The sequence below is a fragment of the Varanus komodoensis genome, unplaced genomic scaffold (assembly GCF_004798865.1).
Source record: "Varanus komodoensis strain SLA01 unplaced genomic scaffold, ASM479886v1 scaffold37, whole genome shotgun sequence".
Taxonomy (NCBI): domain Eukaryota; kingdom Metazoa; phylum Chordata; class Lepidosauria; order Squamata; family Varanidae; genus Varanus; species Varanus komodoensis.
In genome coordinates, this window is record NW_025335889.1 from 5,640,022 (window position 1) to 5,651,975 (window position 11,954).

The 11,954-nt window shown below is 39.5% G+C and overlaps 1 protein-coding gene across 2 annotated transcripts in view; it reads right to left on the minus strand.

Moving 5' to 3' along the window:
• TOP1 (DNA topoisomerase I) overlaps positions 1-11,954 on the minus strand; it is a 90,174-nt gene that overhangs the window by 24,890 nt on the left and 53,330 nt on the right. The window contains exons 10-11 of one of the 2 annotated variants that reach the window (XM_044440401.1): positions 8,709-8,824; positions 2,992-3,113 (exon numbers count right to left, since the gene is read on the minus strand). In XM_044440401.1, coding sequence (XP_044296336.1) covers positions 2,992-3,113; positions 8,709-8,824 — 238 coding nt within the window. The other variant, XM_044440402.1, reaches the window with a different exon arrangement.

An 11,954-nucleotide genomic window follows, 5' to 3' on the forward strand; every position in this document is an offset into this window, starting at 1 on the left:
ATTATCAAGCTTCTGTTTTAACGTGGCTAAAAGAATGGATAACTTTAAGAAATAAGAGAATTTTGTATCTTGAAGGGCATGATTTGCAAATGAGTTGGCATGCTTATATGTGGTATGAGAAGGCTAAGTCACATGCTTCTTTTTTAAGTCACTATATTAGAAAATCATTAATGGTGGTATGGGAAAAGTTAAAGATAAAACTGTATAATATATTACCAAGATGGCTTTCACCCATGGAAGCTTTTGTGTATCCAAATGCATTGAATTTTGAAGGGATTATAAGATATGATGATATTTTGGATAAGGATGGAGGCCTGAAATTGAATCAAGAAACACAAGAACAGGGATCTAATATATCTTGGTGGCATAAGGTGCAGATACAATCGAGATATGCTAAAGATTGTAAAGCATGGGGTTTTTATAAGGACTTAACAGCATTTGATCAAGTGATGCTTAAATCAGATGAGAAAATGATTAAAAGATTGTATGACTTTTGATAGGAAAATGGAAGATGAACAGGTTAAGGAAACTATGATAATGTGGGCACAAAATTTTGGATATAATATTGAATTAGAAAAGTGACAAAAGCTGTGGGAGAGACATATTAAGGTAACATTAGCAACTTCGTATAAAGAAAACTTGTATAAAATGTTTTATAGATGGTATCTGTCACCAAAAAGATTAGCTGTTTCCAAATATGTCAAACAGATGTTGGAAATGTAAACATAAATTGGGTACTTTTTATCATATGTGGTGGACTTGCGAAAATGTGAAAAAGTATTGTATTAAAATACATAAATGGCTTGAGGAAATGTTACAAAAATCCTTAGCTTTTAAACCTGAAGTTTTTTATTAGGCATTATACCGGAGGACATTAGTAAACAAGAAATGTATTTGATTTTACATGTAATCGCTGCGGCGAGGATTCCATTCGCTCAACACTGGAAAAGTGAGGAACTACCTACCGATGAACATCCTGGACTGTGCAGAAATGGATAGATTGACTTTCTCATTGAAGGAAAAAGAAGATACTGACTTCTATCAAACTTGGGACCCTTTTTACTATTGGCTAGAGAAACGGGACTTGGCATAGATTTAAATATGCTTTTAAGTTATCATAAATGGAAAAGGAAGGGTGTGGGGGCTGACCCAGCGGGCTTGATGTTTTTGATGATGGATGTTGTTTGTAGTTTTCTTTTTGTTTTTTAGGATTATAATTTCAAATAAAACTTATTTTTTTAAAAAAGTCACATGCCTAGACTCTGGAAGATCTTCATACCTTTCCACTAATCATTAAGCTTTTCACCAAAAATTAGATGCACTTGAGGAGTATTATTCACTGTATATTGATGTGTAATGAAAAATTTTCACCTTTCAAGACGATCCCCCTCCCCAATTTTTGCCTCACTTTTTGCAGTTTCAAGGATCATTTTATACACTAGTATATATGGTATTTATTTAAAAGCTTAGGTTCTTACACTCATTCTTGCAACAGTATAATGACTATGCATGTTATTGTATTTATATCCCATCTCCTCCAAATCCACAGCCTTCTCATTTTAGCCTAACAAAACTGTCAGTTAGGTCAGACAGGGTGGGGCAGATGGTTTGCCGTTCAACTCACAGAATCCTCTTTCAGCAAGTCCAATGCTCTAGAACAACCTTCTCCAGCCTTGTGCCTTTCAGACACGTTTGGACTGTAACACCCAGAATTCCCAGTAAGAGGGTGGCCCTGCTTGGGGAAGGTTGGGGAAGGCTGTTCTAGAATACAGGGAGCTGAAGACTAAAACATGTAGACATCTACTTTCTGCCCATCCCTATGTTAGGCTGAGCTATTATTTCCCAAAGAAGCTCAGGGCTACTCTTTACAAATAACCAGAAAGAGCTCATGACTAGTCCGTCTATACATTGGCCATTAATCACCATTCTGATTATACTTTTCCACATTTCTCAAACAGAATAAGGTGCACAACTAGCCTGCCAATCCTTGGTTATCTATGCCAGCTAGGCCAATGCACTTTGTCACTCCACATGCTGAGATCAGTCATGGTAATTTATAAGAGGTTCCAGGTCAATAGAATGTGCGTATAGGGTGCCTCTGACAGAGACAGCTTTGACAATGAGCCATTACTCCAGGAAAACACTTCAAAGACAGGCACTGCAACCAAGTTAGGAGTGAAAGTGGTAAATCATTTTGTCTCAACCAAGCATGAGGCAGCACTGAGAGCACTCATTTGGAAAAAAAAGCAGACTCACCTTAATGAGGCCAGCAGCACTTGTCATACCTCCTAACTTTGGGATATGAAGAACAACAATGGGTGCCAGACAAGGTGTCTCCAACACACTCTTAAAAGCTCTAGTAGCTTAGATACTGGCAACTATGAGTGTATGTAAGCATAATTATTAGCCCTTCAGCTTAAGCACCGCAAAAGGATTATCATAAAATGGAAAAGAGGGCAACCTAACTCCCCAGCAAATCATAGCTTTTACCTCTCTTGTCAAGATTCCCTCCTTCCTCATTTCTTGTACCCCAACAGCATGAGATTTCTGTCTATGTGCTTCTAGCTCCACAACTTCTCCTCTCTTCTCCATTGTGGAGATTTTTTTCTACTTCAGCCAAACTGGCTGTAGAATTTTATTTTATACTCCCCACACTGCTCGTTCTTCAACTTTACTCATTCAAGCTTGCACATGGTGCAAGAATGGCAAAGTTATTTAGCAAAGTGGTGGGGGGACACACAGAATGGACCAAATGGGATTGGCTGAGAGGCAATCAGAAGGAAACCCTTGCTCTGGTATGTGTAGATTCCTTTCACAAGCAGAATTCTTAGTGCTCAAGCATTCAATAAGGAAGGAAACAAAGAATGAGTCATCTGTTAATGCTCCAGAAGCATCTGTTAGATAGGAGACAAGGCAAGCAGCAAATTGGGATGCCTGCTTGAATTCTCTGAAGGAACCAAGTGCCCAACCCTTCCATGATGCTATCCATACTTTTCTCCAGTCTTTGAAGAAGTTTTTCCTGAAGATATCCTTAGTAGTGTATTCATGATCAAGCATTTTTGCAAAAAATGTAGCAACTTCTTCAGCTTTGGGACTCAGCTTCATGACTTTACCTGCAAGAGAGAAAGCAATCTATGAGGAAAAAGAAAATAAGGTAGCATACAATAGATGTTCAAACTTTCAAACAGTTTACTCATCTGAAATTGAGTTAAGTTTAATCATCTTAACTCAGAAAGATAGAATCCAGGAGCATTCCTACGGAGCACTGGTGCTCTGTGGATATACAATGCACAGCCAGAATAATGATCCTACAAATAGGTTATTGCACAGCCTTGCATTTCAGGGTGAGCTAGGGCCTCAAGGAGTTCCTTAATAAAAGTTTTTAGTTCCAAGTTCTGATATAGACAAAGTAATGTAGCTTTAAATTGCCTGATCTAATGTAAAATCTGTCATTAAAAGTAACAAAATAGGCAGCATAAAATTGCATTGCATCTGCTCAAAACATTTTTGGGTATTCCAATTTTGGGATTTTGCTTTGAAAGCAGAAAACAGAAGTTTACTCCATTAGGGAGAGAAACAGACTCTGGGTATGCACAAATTTCATCTCCAGGACCTGTATATGTGTCAGAATGAAAATGGATCTCCAGTTTATGGGTTCCCTCTGTTTACTACACAGTAAGCATTGTTTGGGGAGGGAAGGGCAGCTTAGGGAGATTACTGATGAAACAGACCTGCATAATATTCATGACAAAAGATCAGAAGTTCATTATGGCTTCCAGAATCTGACCATTAATTTTTCAATGTTATAGGGGAACGTTTTTATTTTAACTACTATTTGACCTATGGGAGAAAGATCATTTTAAAAAAAGAGCAACACCCCTTAAGGAAAAGTCCTTTGCCACTCCACAGCATGCCAATTATTTAATGGGCAAGAACAATTGGTAGTTTACTATGGAAAAGTTTAATCCATATATCCCAAATAATATTACTAAGCAGGGCACTACATGCACCTTTTTATTCTTTCTTCATGTATATTTTACACCTCTTTACTTCTCTTCTACAGATATATGGTAAAGCCCTTCTAAGGCAACACCTCACAAAGTCACACATCCTATAAACAATTTCAGCCAACTCTTTTCTCTGTTCCTGAAGAGTGCCAATAAAAGAACAGGGTTGAAGGACATCCGGATAGTTCAGACGTATACCCACACATCCCCAGGCAGGCATAAGGCCTTGTGGCGCCAACCCCAAAGGCAGTAAGTACTGATTAGGTAGTGGGTGAACAGTTGCCCTCATTCCACAAATGGTAGTAGTGACCATTCCCATTTCTTCCACTGTGCCATTCTTGACCATCATACAATTGGCAAAGAGCCCTTTGTGTTGGTTTGGTTTTGCGCCATTTGAACATACAGTGGCAATTCTAACTCCACTGACTCAAAGAGTTCTTAAAAGGCTGCCTGCTTTCAATTATTCATTTCAATGATTTGTGAAGGTCCTGTTTGCCCTTGATTGAAGAATTGTTATAGCAGGCTCTGTATGAAATAACTAGGTGTGTAGAAAGGGAGCACTTCCCACAGCTCAAGGAAGGAAGCAATTGATGCCTTAATGCACTGCAGACACAACACCTCCCTTGCCTACCCAATATACCTGATGCAAGCCCAACTTGTGCTAAAAACACACTAGTCAAGTGGGATTTGCCAGAGTTTAACAACAACAGAAAACAGGAGAAATCTTTTATTTGACAACAGTCTAAAGAGCTGCCATTCTAGAAGAACAGATTTTTGTGAAATCCAATACAGCCACTACACAGTACAGTTAAGGTAGGCCAAGAAAGCAAAATAGTGTGTCCTCTTGATGAATTGGATGTGTGGGAGGGATTTCTATATCTAGCTCTAAGAAAATTAGTCACACTGTAGAATACAGTTGAAAAGAGTTCTTTTGTATGTTAGACCAGAGGATCTTATGCTTTATATTTTGGTGATGCACCAAAAGTATCTTTCAAATCAATTTTAAAAGATGAGCAATATGGGATGTTTAATGTACTCTGATGCCAATGCCAAATTCATGCGCTCATGGGTAAAACTAGTGCTCATGGGTAAAACTAGGAGTAAGGTTAGATGTAGCCTTCAAAAGATTCAAAGCACAACCAGTGAAGGTCTGAAACCCTCTTCCAAATATTCTAAAGAAACAAGTTCTGATTTTTGAAACTTTTGTATGCCTTTCAGATTTGAGTACATGTATTTTACAGTTGAGTATCCACTGCTTCTCCCATGAGATGCATAAGTGAGTGAACTAGTGGAGCAAAATGATTAAGACAAATATTATCCACTGCAAATAAACATGCACAGAAGGTCACGAAAACATGGTACAAACAGTAAGATTTTGGCTCCATTAGCTAAAATATTAATGTGGCCACTTTGCTTCTCCCTTCAAACAAGCAAACAAACCAGGATTCAGACTTACCACAATTGGTTCAGGAACTATACTTAATGATTTCCAAACAAGTCAGGATACCAAAGACAGTCTTACACCATGGCTACTTATTCTTGCATGGCTGGAAACTATTAACCAATTTTCTAGTGCAGATGGAGCAAGGTATGATTAATTAAGGTTTCTGGTTTGCTTTGCTACTCATGCAAAGAAATGAACAATGTGGCCAAGTGGAAGTGTCTGAAGTTCATGCATATTTCAGGTTATGAAGCATAGATCTTGATAATCTAAATATAGCCAATAGTCAACAAGTCTGTATTGCTATATGAATATGCAAAATCTATCCAGCAGTGACACATTAAGGAAGCAGCTCTCATAAGCTCCTGCTCTCATTTTTTTTAAGGAGGGCTGCTCACCTGTCTTGGCAATGTTTGATTGACCAACTGAGTCACACCTTTTAAACCATGTACAACACACCTCAGGAATAAACCTACAGCACTCACATTCAGACATTATGTTAAACTATAATGTTTCAACTGTGAGCCATGGTAAACCTCAGACTAATGCTCTCTTGACTCTATCCTACATATATAAGGGGAAGAATAATAAAGCCGCCAGTTAAGATCTGTAACCAAAATGGTTTTCCATTTTATCCAAATATGGGAGAAGTTCAGTTAATGAATCAAGATAACAAACCAAGATCAGATCCTGGTTTCTTAACAAATGATGGTTTGCAAAACACAATTTCCCACATTCAGACAAACTGTATTCCACAGCAGGATTTGTTTGTTACAAATCACAGCAAGAAACTGTAGATTCTTTCCCCATGAATGTAAAGGGGATAAGTTGGAGAAAGCACGATCCTAGTTCTTGCCATAACACTAATAAAGCTGAACCAGAGGTGTAGCACTTTATCTGAATGAAGTCAGTAAATATACAAATTATAGAAGTTCAAAGGTGGATTCTAGGATATTTTGAGTAAGTAGGATTAATGTAAAACATATAGGCATATGAAGATTTCATGCTCAAGGTAGCTTAGTCATGTTGTATTGAATACTAAAGTAGTTGCACTCTACTGATACCATGCATTCAAGGACAGATGTAATTTAAGACTGCCCTGTCCACTCTTGTATAGAGATTACTCGGGCTTATCTACCATTAGTTTAAAAACAATAGGGTTAACATATTCTCATATATTCTCTCATATTCCCTAACTGAAGAAACTCAAAAGATGGCTTCTAGTGACTGAATTGCTGCAATAAGGCTATCACTCTTCTAAACTAGTGTAAACAGTCTTTTCAATAAGTCTGTGTCACTGGGTCCAGTTTAAGAGGAACATCAAACCATCCCTGTTCCAGTGTTTCCATCAGTGGGGTCATGCATAAAAGGTGTTTAAAAGACTTTTATTGAATGCTTCTTGGTTACCCGCACCCAAAATCCAGTTAAACTGCAACAAGAGGGGGAGTCACCACTCTAGAACAAAAATGCAACCAACTGTATACATCATGGCAGGGACCCCCCCCCCCCCCCCCCATGCAATAACTACTGTCTCTAGTTGTTCCTGGGGAAATAGCTGGTAGAACACCAAGGGTTGCTGCTGCTTTTCCAGCAGCCCCTCTTGGCAGCTTGTAGCCAATACATAACTGGAGTAAAACCTCACATCCCCCTGACTCTCTGAAATGATGTTAGCAAGTGGGCTCTTGAATTCTACCTAGAGTCTGTCAACAAAAGAAGCTAGGCATAGGCTCTCCTCCTCTCAGGGAGTCCAACTTATTTATTATTTATTAAAAGCTTTTCTAACCCATCCACTACAAATGTCTTGGGATGGTGTACAAAAAATGAGTAGAATAAAAGCCACTGTTAACTTGACTCCACACCCCAGCTGCGAGCAGCGCATGTACCTGTGCTCCATCTTTCCCACATCTCCTCCACTCTCACTCTCCCTCCTCTGTGGCTCCCTTCCATGTCCCGGGTTCCGCCCATTGTTGTAGCCTCAAGCCCGTGTTCTTCCCCTGCCCTCTCTTCTCGTCTCCTTTTAGCCAAATTCCCTTTTCTTTTCTTCCTTGCTCTCTTGGCCACTTCAGGTGTTGCTCATTTTGACTGGGACAGAAAGCTGCAATTGAGTCAGAGAATGTGATGTCACTTACCTGAGGTGTCTCCTTTGCCTGATGTATTTGCCCTGTCAATTGGGCTGGGTTGAGAGCATGCCAGATGGTCCTGGCCAGGAAACTAAATTTAACCCTTTGTGAGGCTGGTGGGAGGCAGTGAGTCCCACTGACTCTTCACAGTGTAGCATCAGGAACACTGAGATATCCTACACTAGCTCAGGCAGTGACTATGGTAAATCCAGGATTTGGGGGGGGGGGATGCAGATAATCTCTGAATTGACCTTTAGTTAATTAGGCAGGGACAATAGACTATCAACTAGTAATGCACGAACTTCAGTGAAGAGTCCTTATCCAATTCTAGTCATGCATAAGTGTCCCCACCTCCCATGAAACCACACAAATTAGAAGATGCCTACTTTCAGTTGAATGGGCTCTGCATGCAAAAGCCTGATCCTTTTCTGGACTGACAAAGGTGTTTAGTCAAGCATGAAAACATTTTTTTTCTTTTCAGTACAACATCCCTGATAGCCAGGCCAAAGCATCTCTCTCTCGCTCACTCTCTTTCTCTTTCCCCTATCTATAGCTACATATTCTTCTAGGGTTAAAAACCAAAGGAATAAAAGCATCATGTCTGAATTAGTTCCACTGATGGAGTATGTTTAGAATTACAAATGAAACAGATTTTCAGTCACAGAAATACCTTTCACGTTTTAAAAGCCCAACTTGATTCTACATTTAAAAAATGACAGGTATTTCAGAGTGATTTCCTGTAAGTTTCTGCACATTTCAGTCCTGATGCATCTATTTAAAAAATTCTCAAGAGGTTTGGACAAGATCTGTTCCTCCTACACAAGCTTCAGAGACCACAGCTGGACATGCTACTACAAGTACTTTCCCTGTTTCTTATCATAAAGACACACAGACTGGGTTTGCATTATTGGCAGGCAGTTAACAAGTCACAGTACCTTACCTTGTTAACAATGCTGCATGTGCCTGGGGGACATGCATAATTATGCTTGACAGGGCAGCTTGTCAAAGGAACTTGATCCACTTATTACTGTGGGTAACTTGCTGCCTGTCACACACAGTATGTTATCAAGAAACCATGGTTTGTCTGTCAGTCAAACCAGGCCATCCTCTTCCACCAACCATCCATTTTACACAACTTACCATCATAGTAGAATTTGACATTTTCAGGCAAAGGTTCATATGGTGGTGCAAAAACAGGACCTTTGTGTTCCAAGAACTTCCATTTAATACCTTCAGGAAGGCGTTCTTCTTCCCACCTAGAGGGAGACACACACACACACAGAGAATGAAGTTCCCTTTCAGACATTGTCACATGACTCTAAGACCTACAAAGGAACATTACATTACTATCTTTTGAATGTCAAAGTTAGTTAGCATTCCAAAACACACAAAAAATGAAAGAACTAAGGTTATGCCTGTATGTGGAGAGTGTGTACATGTGCACGGGTGTGTGAGATAAACACCAATTCAACAGTTAATATGAAACATCCATTCCTGCAATATTTAAATCTAGACTGCCAGTTTGTTGCATTCATTTTTATATTTATTTGATTTATTTAGAAAATTTCTATACCACCCCATTTGCCGAAGCCTCGGGGCGGCTCACAAATAAATCAATTAAAATACTATACATTAAAATACTAATTAAAATACTATATGCACATAACAGTACTTTTGATAGACGTTTTACTGTTTTACGTTTTACTGTTTCACAACAACTTTGACATAAACGTTTCTTTTTTATGTCAATATTGTTATTTTTATTTATATATACCCACTTGAAACATTATTTACTGCAGTTAGCATATTTTATAAAATAAATCCTAAAAGTAATCTGCAGTAAGTCAATTAGTGCTCCTAGAAGATGACAGATAACAAGGAGAAGACAGAACTGCTTGACTTATAGAAATGACAGAGCCAAACCTATCCTCACTTAAAACTGATAAGCCAAATTGAGAAAAGGCATGTTAGTATCACAGAATGGTCTATTTCTGTCATAATTGCTCAAATTCAAAGGTATTTATAATTAATAAAACCTTTACAATCTTGGTACAGGTATTCCCAGCACAAAACTAAGCCATGTCTCATCTAATAAGTAACTTGCATGTTTTCCCGAGTCTATTTCTGAGAACACAGGACACGTTCAAGTCGTCAGGGCTAACATGCCATCTGAATGCCCCTGCTTCCCAAAGAGGTGGTTTATAAGCCACCCTAGGTCCACTTACAAACCAGCCGAATTAGCCAGGGTTTGTAGGTTTAGTAGGCACCCTGTGCCTACTATTGACAGGTTAGGCCATGGTCAACTCAAAAGGCTTAGAGAGCTATTTAGTGATTGTGGAACAAAAGGCTGGCCGCTCTGGCCAAGGGACTCTAGCTGACAACTGCTGGCAGGCTGCCCAAACAGCAAGTCACGTGGCTGCCACTGGCTTCCCCCACATTCCTGCCAACGCTGGGAGGGCAGAACTGCTTCCGAGGCTCCACTATGTGCCACTTGCTCAACCCCTTTACCAGTGTCTGGAAGACAGTGCACAGAGGAGAAGGGGTCTCCATTTGATCCCAGCTCCCTGGCATATGTACATGTGAGGTACAACTGTTGCATGCACACATAGGACGTACTCTAGTGTATGTCCCCCACTGGTTTCAACATAGACGTGCTTAACAGGGCTAATCATTTCCACAATGTTTTTGCATGTAAATAAACAACATGTGAAGCAGCCTGAACAAAGATGTTAGCATTCAGTGGAGTTCAGCCTTGTAAGGTAAGCCAGGAGGAAGCATTGCATCTGGCACAGCTAACTGGAGCTTCACTGCCAAACCCAGGAAAAAGAAGAGATACTGCTGCAGCTTTCTAGTAAAGGTTGGCTAATGGAGAACAATGGTAATGACAAAGCTATTATGATAGTGGAATTCTAGAAAATGACACAGATACAGGAAAGGAGGTCAAAGAAACATAAGGTTCGAATGTCTTACACTCTACTAACTCTCTACATCCCAAAGATCAATTAGCACATATACATCCATTTAAAGCAACACTGACAATCCCATTGGCTTTGATTCAGAGAAGTACAGAGGGATGCACTGTGCAAGAATCGTATCCTGTAGTAGTCCGACAGAGCAACCATTTCATCACAAACTTGCTATTCCATCACAACACAGAATGTGGCATGGATTGAATTAATGGCACAGAAGTGGTTAAGTGAAAAGACTAGCTTCACTTGTCTGCATGTGCCTGACAGGGCTGCCTTCACTGTTAGATACAGCTGCCTTTCTGCACAAGGACTAAGTGACATACTTATAATGTAAAATCATGAGTTGCTATCAAATGTGACTGTTGATATTCTTCCAAGAGGCATCCTTAGAATAAGGATGGACACAAGAGAGAATGAAGATATCAAAGACTACACCTATGGACATAGTTAAGTTTTCAGTTGTTTTATCAAAGAAAGCTTTAGTCGTTTAACAAGTCCAAGTTTAAATAACTGCTGATCAGAAATATAAAAGTGGGGGCACCAGAGTGACAGCAATGGAAGTTTAAACAACAACAACAACAACAAGAGGGAGGACAATTCCTCCTGGATGCATATCTTAATGTGGAGAAGCATTGGTCTAGCAGCTCAGAAACATGGAACAGTTCCTTCTTCCTTCCTAAACAGCACTTATCTGGAAGAACAGTAATAGCAAAATTCAGCATCAAACCTCATAAATTCAGCACAATGAGGATGCATGTTAAAGGCACATTCATTTTGTAAGGCAGTTTTGTTTTACTGTGTTGTTGCAATGCACAATAAACAAAAGGGACTTATCTGTTTAGTCTGAAAACCATAAAATCCAGACACCTGAGACTTGGCATGCTTTCTCAAGAGTCTATAATGGTGTGTACCACAAAGTTCTTTGATTTTTAAAATGCATTAATTCAAATTAATCATGTCTGTGTTTGCAGCCTGCAGTACCATCCTCATTCTCCTGGTGGGTAACTTCTAGTCTATGCCTTTGTAACTAAGACAGTGAAGTCAGGGAGAGTAACCTGAGGATTATATGGCTGCCCTGGCCCACTGGTATGAGGCACTCTGTGCTTCAGGGGAATAGAGTGAACAGACACTTCCTTCAGTGGTATACCATGGCAGGGGCTATAGCTGGGTGTCAGTAGCTGGGATTTCACTCAAATGGGGTGAGCACAATATGTTCACTCTGACAGCTGTGTAACTTTGCTTGAAAGCTTTACTCAAGCTAAAGGCCATTGTAATGCTTAGTTTTAAAAAGACGAGAACTCTATTTGTAGTCTGAAAGAACAAATCAAGAAAATTGTATGTGTTGTATTCCTATAAGAACTCTGCTTGTGGGGTGTGCTCTCTCTCTCTCTCTCTCTCTCTCTCTCTCTCTCTCTCT